Below are 19,030 nucleotides of genomic sequence, written 5' to 3' on the forward strand. Positions count from 1 at the left end.
GGAACTTATGTACAGGGCATTTTTTTACTTTAATGCAGAGCATGCATTAAGGTAAAAAATGCCCTGCCTTTAATATTACGTTAAGACAGGGTCTACAGTACTCATATGTTGTATTGCGGTAAGAAAAACACAACTGTATTTGAGCAGAACAGGAATAAAAAACAACTCCTGCAGTGTGGCTCCCCGACACTACAAGGGTCAAATGCTTGTTTTGTCCAGGAAGAACATAAAAGCAAATATACTTGGCTTATTCCTTGCTCCCCAAAAGGCTTCTACCTGCATGACTAGTCCTTTAAAAACAATTTCACTTTGCTGATCTGAGGGTTGCAGAACTCTGGTATCATTACTGTACATACAATGCAGGACCAGGGGGAGTGAGGAATAGGGTAGGTATAGTTTGCTTTGTATGCTCCCCCTAGACAAGCATTTAACACTTGCAGTGCAGTGGGAAGCAGCAAAGATTATTTTTCCTCAGAGTTAGTTTTTCTTTTTTTTCCAATAGGTTAATTCCCCTGCCCTAAAGTAAACCTGTGCCTAGATGATCCACACTAAAGTAAATTACATATTCTGAACAAACAGAGAAAGCACTTTAAAATAAAACCTCATTATCCTCTATAGCTAAAGGCATTGTGGAGAAATTCATCTTCAAATTTCACAGAGGCAATGAAAGTTTTTTTCCTATTACTTACTACAGCATCAGAATCTTGGCCAGTGCAGGATCCCATTGAAACCAAGTTTAGAGTATTTGAGAAATAATTACTTTACAGTACAAGCAGCTAGAAAAGGTCAGGGATGGCTTGTTTTAAAACTCTTTTACGGCTTGTTCCGAACATATAAATATTGCAAACACCTCAATACCAGAGTGTTACACCCAATTCCTTACCATGCCCTTATTTCAGGTTTTCCATGCTGCGATATTTTGACTGACAATTACTGAGCCATGCGATATTAAACTCCTTTGGGTACAATACTCATTTTTTTTAAGGCAGCTAGAGCTTCCTTTTGGTGGTAATACCCACGGTTTTGTTTTTTGTTACTATATAAAAAAGAAAAAGAAATATTTTGAAAAACTACAAAATGGCGTTTGACTGCCTATTGCATTTTTTTAAGCTGCTAAAATTGCACGGCAGTATAAATACCCCCATAATTCTTCTTTGGAAAGTGGAGACCCAAGGGTGTTGGGTGGTAAGTGAGCATTTTAGAGATCTCGTTTTTTTGGAAGATGAGGGGACACGCGGGTATTGTGGTGGTTAAGGAGATGGTGTACTGCATACATGACTAAAAAGGGATATTGATAAGAATGCTAATGTACCTAAAGAACTGCCAATCTCCTTGTAAAACTAGCTCCAAATAACATTGGTGCCCTCGTCACAAGCAAACAACTGCTGGGCTCTCCCTCTCACTGACAGTCTCACCCTGGTTTTCCCCTCGGTGAGAGGGCACTGTGGTGCTGGCATCTTTGCTGCCTGTGGCAAGGGTGTCAGGTGGAACAGACTGGCAGTAAAGGAGGGCTGGGTTTACATTTTGTGTAACAGTCAGGCTAAAAATTGTTGACCAAACAGTGGCTGCAGTTCTATTTAACCAGCTATATTCCCAAGGATGCTTGTATACTAAGAATGCACCGATACCAGTATTTCGGTATCAAGCTAGAGTACTGATATTTTTTTTTCGGTACTCGTCGATACCGAATACAGATGCCGGAAGTCCCATTAAAGAAGCCAGGTGGCTTGTAATGACTCGCCACCCGGCTTCCAGATTAGCAGGGAAGCCGCCCCCAAGATTCTAGTCACTAGGTGACTGGAAAGCATGGAGCCGGCTTTCTGGCCAATTAGGAAGCCGGGCGCCGTGTACTGACGTGGCGCCCAGCTTCCTGATTGGCCGGTTAGCCGGCTCCATGCTCCCTCATGAGGTGATGAGGGAGCACGAAGCCAGCTTCCCAGCCAATCAGAAAGCCAGGTGCAGCTTCATTACGCGGCGCCCAGCTTACTGATTGGTTGGGAAGCTGGCCAAATCAGGAAGCTGGCCAAATCAGGAAGCCTGGCAGCGAGTCATTACACGGAAGTATCGGGCTAGGCATCGGAGCATTTGGGTGAGTAAGAGTACCCGCCCATATACTCGGCATCAACAACGATACTAGTGTCGGTATTGGTGCATCCCTATTGAATACGATAGCCGACAGGGGAGATTCCCCCTTCCATGCCATGAATCAGGCTAAGCGAGAAGAAAACTTTGTGTATGGCCAACTTAACCCTCTACAAAGTCGTCACTAATACTGCTTAGTACCATTTCATGCAAGGTTTTCTCTTCGCATACACCCTATTCTGATTTCATGAGGTTTCCTTAGCACAGAGGGCCATTTTATATGGGGGGATTCCACCACTAGTGACAGATTTGCCAAAGTTTAGCTTTCATATGTAGCGCCATCACTTCCTCTTTATCTTCCTCTTTAAATTGAACTGCTTCATATACAGTGACCTACCCAGTTCTAGTCACAGGATACATTTCTTGGAAACGCAGTTATAGAAAAAGGAAACTGAAAGTAAAAGCAGCAAAAGGGAATGAGGGAGTGTCAATTGAAACCCCTCAAAGTTGTTCTGGAAACAGGAGTTAAAAGTTCTGCATTCTTCACATTCTCTATTGCACAATCCAGAGCATCCAGACCATGTGATTTCCAGAACATTCTGATTAACCCCTTTTTAGGTGGAGTATTATACATTCATTGGAACTCCACATAAAGCTTAAAGAACTCCAGGATTATTTTCTTCAACCCTGCACTGCAAGGGTTCAGTGCTCGTTTGTGTTTAGGGCAGCGGTTCTCAACCTTTCTAGTGCCGCAACCGTTTGATAAAATTGCCCAAGTTGGGGCGACCCAACAGTAAAATTATTTTCGTTGCTCCTTCATCGCTGTCATTTTGCTACAGTTAGATAGCTATTAGATAGCAACTACCGGCCACCCCGGAGAGAAACACTTTCTCCCAGAAAGGTTTACTCTGCTCGATCTAGCAGAGTAAACCTTTTCACTGCTCTGGGTTTTTTGTTTCCGACATCGGAGCCGCCGGCCGCCATCAGGAAAAAACAAAAACAAAAACAAAAAACAGCATAGGAATGCATAGCTAGATTCCTATTGGCTATTTCAATATCCAATAGCAAGCGGGCTATTGCACCCGCCCTCTGCTGCTGTCAATCATTAGAAGAGGACCTGATGGAGAACTTCAGGTACCCCACTGCTGATTGACAGCAGCAGTGGGCGAGTGCAATAGCTAGTTTGCTATTGGCCATTTCACAGGGAAATGGCCAATAGGAATCTAGCTATGCATTCCTATGCTGTTTTTTTCTTCTTTTTTTCTGACTGGCAGCGACCGGCGGCTCCAATGTCAGAAACAACAACACAAAAAAACAGAGCAGGGAAACGTTTACTCTGCTTGATCGAGGTCAGTATCCCTACTTCAATACACTATATAATAATAATAATAAATAATAATAATATTATAATAATAAAATAGACATAATGATATACGAGACCTTAAACCGCTGCAGAGGAAGGGGGGAGACTTTGGAAGGACTAAGAAGCCGTCTCGAAACGTCAGGTGGAGTAAAACTTTTTTTTTTTAACCTAAACACAAATTAGCACTTAACACTTGCAGTGCGGGGGTAGCTCCACTGCATGGGTTAATAAAAAAAATCCTGGAGTTAAGTATTTTTTTGGTAAAATATAAAAGATAAGATTGCATCGGGTAAATAGTGGTCAAATATATCAAGCCTTAAAATGGTGCGCGCCCGTGAAATGATGAAAAACTACGGTACCCAAAACGGTCCATAGGCAATGCTTTAAAAGCCTTTACCACTCAATAAGTTTACAGGTAACAGTGAATGATGGCACTAGAATTGTTGCTCTCAATCTGGCAAGTGGCAAAACCCATTAAGTGTGGCACAATTATAGTAACTGTACACATGTGCACCCAACTTGGGCGTCTGCATTCATATGTGCAGGCACATGGGGGCGGGCTTTAGAAGATTTTTTGGTATTTTATTTGGGCTGCGGAAATTAATGATTAATTTCTCGATTAATCGTTAAAAATTTTGATCGATTAAAATTCTTCTGATCAAAAATGAAAACTCACCGGCTTCCGGGAATCCCGTCGGAGATTCCGTGACGTCACGGACATAGACGTCTCCGGACTCCTCCCCCAAGTGGCTCCGTCGGCTAACGAAGGGAAGGGGAGGAGTCCGCTGACGTCGATGTCTGCGACATCACCGGACTCCTCCCCCCTTCCCTTCGTTAGTCGACGGAGCCACTTGGGCCGGTGATCTGTCGACACTTATCGAGTTCTGTGACCGCCTGACTTCCGGTTCTTGTTACAACTAAGAAACTTGTTCTGCACGAGCGCCAGCCAAGGCATTGGCCTATACACATAGTGTGGAAAGTGAAATCACCAGCACTCTGCAAAATAATCCAAAATGTCCATTTATTGGACACAAACGTCAGAAAGACACAAGAGCTGTTGTGTCTTTGTGACGTTTGTGTCCAATAAATGGACATTTTGGATTATTTTGCCGAGTGCTGGTGATTTCACTTTCCACATTGTACTTGCACGGTGCTATCCGTGACTGTCACTACAAGCACCATCTTCTGCATAGGCCGGGACTGCTGCAAGGTGTGCGGAGGATTCTCCTACCTATCCACTTCTATACATACACAGCACAGCAATGAAGTAATAAAATGAACTAGGATCACACTAATCCAGCACGTTATTATTCTGAGTTGCCCCACTCAAGCGGCAGCCATATTGAGTGGGGCACGTGAGATTAATAACGTGCTGGATTAGTGTGATCCTAGTTCATTTTATTATTACTTCATTGCTGTGTTGTATGTGTATAGGCCAATGTAGTTGGATCTCTATGTGCGTTATAATTAAATCGAAATTAATAGTTTTAAAAAAAAAAATTTTCATTAATCAAACAAGAAAATTTTAATCAGTAACAGCCCTATATTTTATAAAAAACTTTACTTTTTAAGTTTTTTTTTTTTCTTTGTTCAATTAAAAATTGTATTGCCATCAGAAGTGGGCTGATAAATGCAGGTGAAAGGTTATTTCAGGAGACAGCAGGCATTTATTAGACCCCTTAATGCCACCCTTTTCTCTTTTGAAACTAAACAAGCACAGACTATGCTCGATTAGCTTCATCCATGGCCAGAGCAGCCTGTGAGTAACTCTAAAACTGGAGGTGCTCAGAGTTGAGCACTTCCGGGTTCGTTCTTCACAGGCAAGATCAGCGAATCCTTTATTCCTGTTGGAGAGACAATCCCATTGCATCCTTCCCAACATATATAAAACACACAAAGACGGCAATAATTTACAGACGTTCTAATCCTTCCCAGCTCTATCCAAACCAACATTTAAAGCTGGAGTTGGGCTATAAAAAAAAAAAAAAAAAAAAAAAAAACATACTGGGGAGAATTTATCAAAACTGGGACAAACTGGAGAAGTTGCCAACGGCAACCAGTCAGCATCTCTCTTCAGTTTGCTCAGTTGAGATTTGAAAAAGATAGAAGCTGATGGTTGCGGTGCAAATCTGCTCTAGCTTTGATACATTCCCCCCACTGTGTACATGGGATACCCAACCTAAAATGTACTTGTTTGCAGCCTTAAAGGAAACCTGGGCTGGAAATGTGCAGGCTGCCCTTGCTGACCAGCTAGCTGCCTTTAATTCTGACCCAGTGGCTTCAATGCTTTGAACAAGATGTAGTTCTGACTTTACTCTGACATTCTAATTCACATGACTGTTCCAGGTCAGTGACTCACAAAGTTCTTAGCCAGAGATCATATTCTTGAAGGAAAGGTCAGCAATAGCTGCCCCTATATTTATCTCAGCAAATGTTTCCTTTGTAGAAGACTACAAGATCTATGGATTAAATTGTCAGAAAACAATACACATTGCATTCACATTTCAACCGCTGCCAAGCTTTTGCCTTCTGAACTGGACTTTTACGCTGACACCAGCGATGGGACATCTTTTACTCTCCGACACAGATGAGGACCTATTTTACGCCCTCTGACACCAACGATGGGACTTCTTTTACTGGCACCAACACAGACAATAAGGGATAAGGCAGCAGTCTATAAATGGAGTAGATAAGTACCCGATGTTGGAACTTGGTGGAAGGGGGTTATCCCTGTTATATGCATGACCGCTACCATCTTGCACCCTGGATTTTCCAGCCCTGACCAGGCTTTGGGCACTGCGTAAAGCATGAACAGGGTAAAGCAGAGGTAAAGATTAAATGTGGCCCTCTACTTGACGATACAAAAGGTCGGCCTTGGGCCCTTCTAAAAATTGGACATTAAAGTTCTACATTGTGGAGAATCCACTGAAGCATGGAATACCAACATTTGGCATTATTCTTCTGTGATAGCTGGCCAATCCACTGCATCGTTGGAGTTTCAGGGAAACTAAACAATCAATATTAAAGCTAAACCTTCAGTCTTGCACAGTTGTAGAGATCCCTCTCCTGTACTGAAAATGCTTACTCTGACTTCACTGAACTCCTCAGAGTGCATTAGACGATGCAGCAAGTTAAAGTCCACCTTCATCTCTTCTCTCCCTAACCTGACTATCCCTGGCACACCCCTTTCATTCATTGGATTTTAGTTTTTAATCATGGAAGATCAGCATCACGTGTGGGTGTTATCTAGGGTGGTAGGCAATCTGCCTAGGAGCACCCACTCCCCCAGACTGGCATTCACACATCAAGGCATTTTGCTATTTGAATAACTCTTCCCAAGTGCCAGCCCACTGCTCGCAATGGGGCTGAGGACCTTTAAAAAGGAGTAATGTAGGGGGCTGTGATATTTTCAGGGTGCCAAGTACAGGCCCTCCCACCTGCCATGATCTGCCTGCATTGGATAGAGAAGCACAGAGAACCACTGGGTCTAAAATAGGGTTTAAAAAGGAAAACAGAAAAGTTTATGCTTAAAATTGTTTTTAACCATAATCCTAAAGGAGGTGTGGGGTGGAGAAACCAGGGAAGGCAAAATACAAGCAGATTAAACTTCAGCTTTAAAAAAAAGAAGGAGAACTATGAGATGAGTGAAAATTATTCATCCCCATAGTTCGAGTCGACGTGTGGCAATGAAACTGTCACATGTCGGCTCAATAGATCAGGAAGTGAGCGAACACATACCGTCACTCGCTCACTTCTCGATCATCTCCCTGCAGAGAGCAGTGACCGTCACTCACGGATCCCTGCAGGGATTCCCCCTCTCCGATCCTCCAGCGCTGACTGGAGGAACAGACGGGGGATGGGGCGGGTACAGCTGGCTCTGCCTCTAGATAGGCAGAGCCCGCTGTCACTCACGCAGCTGGGTGGATCTCAACAGTAATGTCGGGATCCGTCCCGGCTGCGGCGGTCTCAGTAAACCGTGAGCTGTAGTTCGCGATATACTGAGTTTTGGGTCATGGGAGGACGCTAGTTTATGTCCTCCCGTGACCCTTATGAGAACTATGGGGAAAACACTGACCCCCATAGTTCTTTTAAGTGGAGCAAGTGAAAAGTATGACAGAAAATTACGGTTTCCTTTTCAAGTACCCAACAAAGCTCCTGTCTCAGCAAATAGTGATGCATGCGAGTCACAAACAGGAGTAAACAAGTTAACAATCTAATCCAGGTGTTAATGTCCTTACTAATTCAGCTTGAATGGCTGCTGAGCAACTCCCAAACTTGTCCTTAAATGCCACAAGCTAGTATGTTTTAAGGGGCAATGTGAATGACTAGACACGTTATCACTTCACTCTCAATGAGGAAAGGAACATAGATAAAGACAAAAATATATACTTCCGTACCTATTGGAGTTTCATCAGTCAAAAGAGGCAAGGTATGTTGTTAATGTGGACATTATAGATGTTTGATTTAATCGGTTTAACAAACGTGCATCATCATTTTTAAGCCAATGTCAATAGTATAAAAAGGTGCATTAAGCGTTATAAAGAGATAAATGTTCAGACTGTCAGGCTTCAAGCCAATAGGCAAACATTACTACATCTTCACTAGGTAGAAAACTAGTAGTAAAGTACAGAAACTTCATACCAGGAAAACACATAGTGACCCTACTACACTGAACTAGTATTCCGGAGTGACTCAGTACTGACAAGCCCTGGTTGGCATCTAATGATTGTATAGCACACATTACTATTGTCTCCCATGTGTGCTGAATAACCCTAAGAAATGCAATGTCATGATTAAACAACATTTTTAAATTACCAGAGGCAAATAAGAACAGGCCTCAGAAAAAAATAAATTTAGGCCGCAGTCACACATGAAAAAAAGACCGGCACGTACAGCTCTGTGCTGCGTGCACGGCTGTATCGGGCAGCTCCACCAAAGGACAGGTGCTGCGTGTGATTAGTACGCAGCTCCCGTCCTTCTCTATGGTAGTATGCGGCCATACGCTGCCTACGCTCACCCCAAGTGCAGGCCCGTACGGGTGTGGGTGTCCCAGCTCGAACGCAGACAGGATCCATCCCGTCAACGTACGAGTACAGACACCCGCACGGACGTGCAGGGCGGGTGAGCGTAGGGCGGCGTATGGTGAATGAGGCCTTAGGGCATCCCAGCAAATCTATACACATGATAATCGGTCCAGGTTATTCTTTATTCGGTTTTCCCCACAAAATGCATCCGCTAACACACAGAGCAGTGTCTGCGTTCACCACAGCATGTAGATCTACGCAGGAGTTGAGACATAAAATTTATATAAGAAAAGCATTCAGCTACAGCTTCCTGTCTGTTGTAAGGGTTCACACGGCAAAGTCTGCGTTCGAGCGTTTTGCCTTTGGAACGCATTAGAGCGCAAACCGGCCGGCTCCCTGCGTTCAGGGGCGTGTCGGTGCATTGAAGTCAATGGCACCGCAGCCACACCCCCGCCCCGCAGTGATAGCCCGCACACTGAGCCTTCCTGTGAACCGCGGAACCTGTTTACAACGCTGACCCGCACATTTCATCCTCCCTCCAAGGGAACCATGCTGTGCTGCTTATAGTGTTTCACCCGCCCGCAAGACCCAACACAGCCCTCCTCACACCTTGGAGATATCATCAAGTCGCCACCCCAACACAGTATGTAGCTTCATATTATTCTGCATTGCGGTATAATGCATTGCTGGGATTTGTAGTCCCTCTACAGCTGGTGGTATTATTCTGCATAGCTGTATAATGTATTGCTGGGATTTGTAGTCCTCTATAGCTGGTGGTATTCTGCATTACTGTATAATGTATTGCTCAGATTTGTAGTCCCTCTACAGCTGGGGGTCAGTGGCAGAACCGTGCCCTGGTGCAACGCCTCAGTACTAAAATTATTAGTCTGCATTGCTTTAGAAAAAAAAAAACTGTCACATGAAACTAATTTTGTACTTTTCAGTAATTGGTTTTTGTGAGTACTTGAGGAGAAGTATTGGTACTCATACTGTGTGTGTGTGTGTGTGTGTGTGTGTGTGTGTGTGTGTGTGTGTGTGTGTGTGTGTGTGTGTGTGTGTGTGTGTGTGTGTGTATATATATATATATATATATAAACACACACACACACACACACACACACACACACACACACACCTTTTCTAACATAAAACACACTATGCAGTTATTAAACACCTTAAAAAACCTACTTCCTTGGTTATATTTGCATTTTATATTGCCACGAGATAAGCTTTAAAGAAACTCGGTTGAAAGGAAAGTTTATGATAGTGAAAACAGTGCAACAAAGTAAAACAAAATGAGCTTAAGCACGTAGAGAAACATCCAACAAGAGTTGCAAATGCTTTTCTAACACTGACCTTGGCGAAGCTCTCTGCCCTAGACTTAAAATTCCAAAAGATCATATAACATGGCTATAGCGTTTCCTGATTAATCAGAAGTGAAACTGCAAGCGTAAGCCTTGGAAGAACCATAAACTAGCTTCCCCATTGACTGCAAGTGGCTACTGGAATTATCACAAGACACTTGTATTCGGAAAGGATACAAGCTAAAAGTGACACTATACTTGTCCAGTGCAATAATATCTGGAAAAAGAATGTTCCATCTTTATTCCACATCGCAGGGAAGAAAGCGTATTGTGGTCCTGTGCATACTGTGATGTGACCCCAAGCGAGGACATTCCGCATACGGCCTATAGAAATCCCCACACTAATCAAATGGAATTTGACAGGAGAACTCCCTTTGTTTGGTGGCACCAATGCACAATGCATGCATAACATGCGTCATCATAGCTTTGATTTCCAACAATTCATCACAACCATAGGCTAAACTACAACCAAGATACTGTACATGATTCCTGCCCTTTAATTCAAGGGGAAATACGCCACTTAAGCCTCATTCACATGAGACGTGTTGCCACATACAGAGTAAGGGACCGGTTCTTCATGCGCCCAGGCAGTTCATTTAACTACGTAGATGCAGGAGCTGTGCGCCCTCACACGCTGCTTCCCACAGCTCCAACTTTTGACAGCCACACATAGATCGTGTAAGGACACGGATTTATCATGTCTGTGTCCGAGGTGCAGCTTTCAAAACTCTGAGTTGCAAAAAGCAGAGTGTGAGAGCGCACAGCTCCTGCATCTCCACAGGGTTACATGAGCTGCATGTATGCTTCTGCACCCAGTTCCAGGTGCATACATTCATGCTATATGGACCAAGACACTCGTGTGAATGAGGCCTAAAGCGGGTTAATACATGGAGTGAATTTCTTGATGAATCAGCTGCCGGTGTTCTATCGAATTCTCCAACTCGTCGAGACCTCCCAACTCCTGTCAGTGCGCCTGCGCAGCCACCCAAGAGCAGTATCAAGCTGTACAATCTACGGATGTGCGCCTGCGCGGGAACCTGATGCCACAAGCACTGACAGGAGTTGGAGAACCTGATGACAATTTAGAAGCCGCACAGACGCAGCTACGGGAAGTGGAGAAGTCATCGAGGATTGCAAAAACTGTGACGGCTGCCGCACGCGCACCAGCGCCATCTCGTCGAAATCTACAAGGGATATGACGTCACCAGTTGGAGATCTCGACAGAACACCGGCTCCCACCTGACATCCTTTGATTGAGAAGTTGTCAGCTGAACAGCGCCTGCATCCAATCAGACGGCAGGGCCCACTGTCAAAATACAGAATTACTTAAGTAGTTGAGGTTGAATAAGACACATATCGATAAAGTTCAACCTATTAAAACCGTCTGAAATTCACACAGTGAGTGCCGCTGTCAGAACCCTTCCACACAGCATCCCACAATCAGCTAATCGGAGGAGCTGATTTGAAAATATTTGGCTGAACAGAGCTAGTATGCGATCAGCTGTCAGCTCTGTATGGGTATTCTGACAGTGGCTGGCAGCCGCTATCAGAATACAATGCAAACAGCAAAGGATTCGGCCATCCACACTCATAAGCGTAAATGGTGAAATATGTTTTTTTTCCGTACAGCCAATGGGTTGTATGAAAAAAATAGACACATGTATACCTGACTTTAGTGTCATAGGTTAGAAAACACAATTTGATGCATATTTTAAACCAACATTCTCTTCAAGTTTTAGATAGAAAGGGGAATGGTCATACTCAACGAGTTTATTTTTTACAGTCTGTCACGTTACCAAGAAACGACTGTCTTGTAGACATGAGAAAAAGGAAAAACATTTCTCCAAAAAGAAAGGAAATCTCATCTTATATGTTTGCCACAAGAATAGACATCCACACTGAAAGATTTGACTTTGTTCCCGCTTCAGTGACAACACCAAACTTTTGAATTCCTTTTACTATCAGTCAGGACTGGACAAGTCCCAGGAGCCAGGATGCCAATGCTCCTTAAAAATGACAGCTGATGCCTCACTTCTGAGGTTCTCTCTAGTTGTCGTCAATGGAGCCGACTCCTAAAAACAAACATTCAGCTGGCTACTGGATTGGACAGACTGGATCCTGAATTCCATTTTAATTTGTCCACCCCTGCTATCAGTGCTTGTGACCGTGGTCACTGTTGTGTGAATATACCCAACAGAGACAAAAACCAAACAGGACGGAGGTTCCAACTCTTCTCTATACAAGTTTTGGACAAGAAAATCATTAAATAGTGATCTAAAAACACAACGAATATAAGCGACACATGAATGACTATGAACTGAAACAAAATCACCCTAAGGACAGCTACAGGTTTCAGTTTTCAAAAAGGATGTGACACACAAAGCATCCCATGCAATAAGCGGAAGCAGTAAGGGTTAATAAATGAGAAGTAACAATGGGGGGGGGGATTCATGAAAACTGGAGCAGATAGCTTTCTTACAGCAGCCAATCAGCTTCTCTCATCTGTTTGTTCAGTTAAGCTTTTAAAATGAAACAGACAGATTGGCTGTCAAGGGAATAAATGTGCCAGGTTCGGTCTGCTGCAGTTTTTATGAATTCCCCTCAATGTGCTGGATTCATTGAAGGGCCATTTCTATGGTGCACTAAGGCAGTCCATTGAAAGCCGACTAGCACCCTGAGGTGCCAAAAACAGGAAGTGACCCTTTGGTATGCAACACACAGCAAAGCGAGTCTATTGCGCTAGTACATTGGGGTGCCATTCCTAATGAACACATGTAAAGTACTTTGCCATATGCTGACACAACATGGAAGTGAAACTTGGTCCTAAAACATGGTCATATTGTAGTGCTATACAACCACACCTCTTCAACAAGTGCACTGTATGAGTGTGTTACAACATGCAGATGCTCTGTACATTGCTGTACTCGGCATTAAACAAAAATGAAGATCAGGACCTATTGTTTCATTCATTAAAGTGCATTTACAATGTCTGCACTGTAACCTGCAAACTCCAGGCTCTGGTGACACTACAAACCCCATCATGCATCTGTCTGTGGGAGTCATGCCTGTGGCTGTCAAGACTCTTGCAATGCCTTATGGGATTTGTAGTTCCACAACAAATGAAGTACTGGAGCTTGCCCAGACCTGGTCTAACACACTGCAATTCAACACAAGTGCTTCCATGTGTTGATCTGTAAATAGGCTTTAAATAAAAAGGATTAATGCCGATTCAGCCTCGTGGTGACATGGGCATCGAGAGCTCTTACCAAGCACCAGTGCCAATAAAGATCCGTCTATGGGTGACCTAGATCCAGTTACAAATCCTATTGTACAATTTCCTTTAGCCCATCACATAGGACGTTGATGCACGTTTTTTTGTGCATTTGTTGAGTATACGGCGGCCCATTCATTGCAACGTGCTGCCCTATATACACAACAAAAGCAGCTCAAGCACCTTTAGAAGCTTCAATCTTTACAATTTTTATTTCCATTGTGTTTGCGCACATCATTCGAATGCACACAAAATCATGGGGCACTGAGCAGGCTCCTGTGCTACACAAGTGCAAATTTGGGCTTTGATCGACCAATGACAGAGTAGTCAGATCTGATGAGGAGAGATCACACTGTTCAGGTATGACATCACATGACACTCTAACATGTAGAGTTATGTTCCCACTGTAAGCTGTTCAATGTCACCAGGAAATACACCAATACAGGTCAATGACTGAGGAGGTCACTGTGTCACCTATGTGGAACTCTATGTATCACCTCCATCCTGAGTGAGGAGACATGCTACTTTCACAAAGGATCTGCATGTTCCCGGAGACCATCAACTTCTGCCTCACTGTATGAGACCTCCAATGACTTCACTCTTCCCTGCGATCGGATGTAGAACGCCTTCCGAGCACACAGCAGTGTGAAATGACAGGGCTCACCTCCACTGACAGTGATCAGCACCGGCAGCCTGTACATCGCGCCCACAGCACCGAGGCAGAGACGATCCGGTGTACTACGGGGCCTCCCAACCTGACCTTCACATCACACATCCCTGCCCGGGTCACCTCCGCGGATCACAGGGGCTCAGCGATCTCCTGCACGTACACAGGCCGTGAACACTCGGAGGGTTGCTTAAGGTGAATGCAGCGGTCCTCCCCTTTCAGTGTACGACTAGCGCACGGTGCGGCTCTCACCTTGTACGAATCGGTCGCCAGCAGGATACTGAACTGCGGTTCCCCAACTTCCATGACTGCGCCTGGAACTGTCAACATGCTTTGCGGGCACTCTGTGAACAATACTGAGCCGCGCGGCGTTCCGTTCTTCTATACCTTCTCCAGTGCCAGGCCGGGAGGCGGGGCGGCTGCCGTGACGTAAGGGGAGGGGCCGCTATCCCAAACCTATTCAGCTTAACGATGCTCGGACACGGAGCGGCTTTTTTTTGTAAGGGGTGGGGGATCTTTCAATGGGGTGACGTCAAATCGGCAGCCGTACATGCCTCTCATTGGTTGATTTCGACACACCAGGATTCGCCTAGCAGCACGTGGTCAGGCTACGCCCACCCGAGATCTGCCTGCTGCTGTCAGTTTCGGTTTTAGTGAATAGGCGGATCGGTTTGTTACGGTAGTAGAAGAAATGAAAGTGGTGTGATCTTTCAATTCCTCACCGCCTTCATTTCTTCCTTTGGATACAGGGTGTGAGCACTTTCATGAGGATAGATTTCTCAATACAGGCAATAAAGTAAGCAAAAGCATCACGTTCACATTCCTGCTCACTTTCTAAGAAATCTTTCCATCACCACCAGCACATTGCAAAGCTCTGCTAAGATGTTAAAAAAGCTCCCACTTTCCCATTGTATACCTGTAGGTCCTGCACAACCTGTTTGCAAAAACCTCTCGGTCAGGGCCCAGGGGAAGACAAACTCCAGTTGTGGGGAAACTACAAATACCATCTTGAATCTGCAATTGTTAGTCATGCCCAGGGCCGACCTTAGGTCTTTAGGCGCCCTGTGCGAGAAAGCTTTACAGCGCCACTCAGTGACCACACCCCTCAGTGGCCACACCCTTTAGTGACCACACCCCTAGACTGTGGCTGTCAGTCTTGCAATGCCACATGGGATTTGTAGTTGTACCACAGGTGGAGGGCCGGAGTTTGGCTACCCCTGATCTAGGATATTTACATATGAATAAGCAGCGACTCATTCTCCCCCAAAAAAGTCAGCGTGTCGCTGTTGTTCGCGTTTCGCTTGAAAAAAAGGTGCCAACCCTACAAAATGTAATGTGGGGGGAGGCTGATGACCTCTCTCAGAGCTGTGACTAACAACACCAACATCCCAAAGATTCTTCTTGAGCACTTGACATCAGCTTTCCTACACTGTAGACTTTACAAAGGATTAGGCTTGTCATGAAATGCAACCACTCAAACCCTTAATGATACTGTACTGTGTTATCTTCACATGTGCTATGCTTGGTTGCCTTAACAACGTAATGGGGCCCTCTTCCACCCCCAGGCCCCATAGCAACCCTCTGGGCTGCTATGGCTATGGTTAAACCACTGGTCAAAAGGCTATTTTGAATGCTGATTGTATCACTTGCAATGGATGCTGCTTCCCTGATCTTTAAAAGTTTTAGTTTCCTGCAGAATCAGATGGTCTCCCGAGCACTGGTCCTGAAATCTTATTTTAGGGTGGCTCCTTTCCCTTGCAGGATCCTATAGAATCACCCTTATGTGTGCTAGTAAGCTATGTGTGTCTCCACAAACACACAGGCACAGTAAGGCAAGTCACTCTCCTTCCACCCTGCTCCCCTCTCATCCTTCCTCCCTCCTCCAAGCTAGTAGATGGACAGTTGCTGGAGACTGCTCTGTCTCTTGTGATCTTGTACTGAACAGGAGGTTCAGGAAAGCCGAGCTAAGAGAGTTGGAGCTGTTTGGAAACATGATGATTGTAAGTGTTTGAGCAAAAATGTAAGGAAATACTTTGCTGAACACTGTAGAGTATATTTGTTTGATCTGGATTCATTATTGAAAAAGGTTTGCAAGTTTACTACGTCTTTAACCACTTGCTGACCGGGTTGTTAAACCCCCTTCCTGTTCAGGCCATTTTTCAGTATTCAGCGCTGCGGTACTTTGACTGACATTTATTCCGTCATGCAGCGCTGTACTGAAATGAATTTTGTACCGTTTTTTGGGGACAGATAGAGCTTTCTTTTGGTGGTATTTAATCACCACTGGGGGGTTTTATTTTTTACTATATAATGAAAAAAGTTCAGAAACTTTTGAAAATAAAACAGTTCTCGCTACGTTATGTTATAAAACATTTACTATCATCCAATTTTTTGGGTAAAATATAAAAGACGCGGTCACGTCGGGTAAATAGACATAAAACATGTCAAGCCTTAAAATTGCATGCACCGGAGAAATCGCAAAAAAACTACCATGCCTACATTTCCATAGGCAACGTTGCTTTTACTGCTCATCAGTTTAGTGTTATCAGTGATTAATGGCCCTAAAATTATTGATCTCACTCCCACGTCTGCAGCGCTATGTAACATGTGTGGCGTAATCGTTGTTTTCGCACACGTAGGCGCACCCGACACATATTTACATTTATATGTGCATGCACACGGGACGGGAGCTTACATTTTTTGGGGTGTTTTTGATTTTTTTAATATGAGACTTTATTTTAATTTTTTTACACTTAACTTTATTGCTATTACATAGAGGGGCGAACAAGCCCCTTATGTGATAGCCAATATACAATGACAGGTCTCTAAGACCCTTAATGTCACCTTGGGACCCCAAAGAAGTGCATGAAGCAGAGATCTGTTTCACCAGCTTCATCAATGGGTACAGCAGCCAGAGAAATGACAGCTAAAGGTGGAGGGGGGAGCGTGGCAGCAGGGGGGGCGTAATTTTTAGTTTTATACAAGCGTTCGGCCAGCTGTAGAGCTGGTCAAATGCTTGTATGTAACAGCAGGTACCGGCTGTTTACATTACCAGCAGGATTCTGCTTGCGCGTGCCCCCTAGCAGAAAAAAAATTATGTGTAGGCACGTCCACCCGCTGGTAAGAGGTTGCTGTCCGCCCATGTATTCACAATGGGCGGACAGCAAGTGGTTAAGCATAGCCACTGCTAGAGGAAGAGAGATCCTACTGCTCATGGGCACATTTTGAGTGAGCCGGGAGCGGCCCCTGGTGGGGGTGCATTTTTAATGTCCGGAACATCTGAAGAGTGCTTTGCAATGTGCCGGGGATGGTGGAATGCAAGTGTTTTGCTACAAGTGACAAACGCTCAGATGTGAACATGTCCATAGAAATAAATGGGAACTTTTGGGGGCGTTTTTTTTCTGCTAGAAAACGTTACAAAACGCTTATAGTGTGAACGAGGGCTGAGAACTGCTGACATAGAACAGATGATTACAGATATAAATGAAAACTGCTGACTTGTTATTCCAGATATTCCTGATCAGTATACTTGTTCCGGGAAGGTGAGTCTGCATGTATTAAGATGAAGATTTTCCTGGTAATGTGGATGGGAACAAGATGAATTACAACTTCACTTATTACACTGTCAGCAATTTAGCCCTTGACCCTCTTCCACCCAGCAGCTGTACTTGCTTGAGTAAAGAACCTTCCGAAGCCTCACCTTTTCTTGTCACCTGTAATTCTGACATTACAGAATTATTTGCTAGTGAAGATTAGGTCCAGTCATGACTAGGTTTATGCAAGAAAATTTTTATTAGCATAAACCTGTCTTAAAGGAGAACTATGGGGTCAGGGATTTCCCCCATAGTTCTCCTTAGGGTAACGGGAGGACACAAACTAGCGTCCTCCGGTCACCCTAGGCTCAGTATACCGCGAGCTACAGCTGAGACATACTGAGACGCCGCAGCCGGAGCGGATCCCGACATCGATGTCAAGATCCGCCCAGCTGCGTGAGTGACAGCTGGCTCTGCCTATCTAGAGGCAGAGCCAGCTGTACCAGCCCCCTCCTCCGTCCGTTCCGCCAGTCAGCGCTGGCGGATCGGAGAAGGGGGGAGGGGAATCCAGCCCCTCCCCTGTCACGGCAGAGAGCCGTGACAGGATCGAGAGGTGAGCAAACCTGGTATGTGTTCGCTCACCTCCAGAGTGAAAAGCACTCATAGTTCTCCTTTAACTTAAGAGTAGGGGCCATAAACTTGGTGGGAAATAATTTCAAAATGTCTGAAGTGCGGACATCTTCTGTTGCACAAATATCTTTGTTAATCTTTAGATTAGTGGTTGTGTCACCCTTCAATCATAGGCTAAGGCTATACCTGGGGCCAATAAAGCCTTACCCTCTACAAGTACTAAGCCTCAACCCCTGTCAAATGCCAAAGCCTCTATTGCTCACTTAGGCATTGACTTACCAGGGGGTGCCAGGTGGAGGTAGGCACAGGCGAAGCTAGACATTCTTTTACCCGGGGGGAAAACTCAATGTGGTGCTCTGCCCCACCCAAGGGAAGGAGAAAAGTTCAAGTGTAACTAAATAAATAAGTCATGAGATAGTAATAATAATGTTTATTAGTCATTCCACTGTTTTGTTAATAATGAACAACATAAGAAGCCGGCCAACTGCGGTTCGGCAGTCTTCCTCTCCCACCAATGGCGGCTGAGGTGGGCGGAGGAAACTGCAGTGGCCGCCGAGGAGCCCAATCAAAGACGGCACAGACGATGGCAGTGTAGCTTCTTGTTCTCTTCTCCCCGCCGAAGTCAGAGCAGTCTTAAAGAGGCCCCCTCCCCGTCCACATCTTTCGGACGTTATTAATCTGAGTTGCCCCACTCAGTATGCCTGTTGCTTGCGGTCGTATTGAGTGGGGCACTAAGATTAATAACGTGCTGGATTAGTCTGACCCAGGGGCGGACTGGGCCCGGGGGCAGGGTGGCAATTGCCCCCCAAGCCTCTCTAAAACCTTTGCAAACGCCCCCCGGGACCAGGAATGGGACACTACCACCGCTGCGATTGCTCGCTTCTGTTCTGTCTGCAGACAGAATGCAACTATAAATTATTTTACAACAAATAGCATAAAATATATATAAAAGTAAAACTTTAAATTCATCTTAAATCCATAAATGATACATTAAGTTATAACATATATTTCCATCAATACTCCACCAGTACTCACTTTACAACATCTTTCAATAATTAAGACAAATCTTGTACATTATAATATGGTGGTTTAGATG

General features: G+C 44.6%; 1 protein-coding gene across 1 annotated transcript in view; it reads right to left on the reverse strand.

Moving 5' to 3' along the window:
- The window catches only part of NAMPT (nicotinamide phosphoribosyltransferase), a 40,984-nt gene extending 26,775 nt beyond the window's left edge, over positions 1-14,209 (reverse strand). The window contains exon 1 of the mRNA XM_018568627.1: positions 14,024-14,209. Coding sequence (XP_018424129.1) covers positions 14,024-14,101 — 78 coding nt within the window. The 5' untranslated portion in view covers positions 14,102-14,209. The remainder of the gene's footprint in view (positions 1-14,023) is intronic.
- Positions 14,210-19,030: the final 4,821 nt, after the last annotated feature.

Source organism: Nanorana parkeri, unplaced genomic scaffold, assembly GCF_000935625.1.
Source record: "Nanorana parkeri isolate BGI_ZX_2015 unplaced genomic scaffold, ASM93562v1 scaffold1221, whole genome shotgun sequence".
In the NCBI taxonomy this organism is placed as follows: domain Eukaryota; kingdom Metazoa; phylum Chordata; class Amphibia; order Anura; family Dicroglossidae; genus Nanorana; species Nanorana parkeri.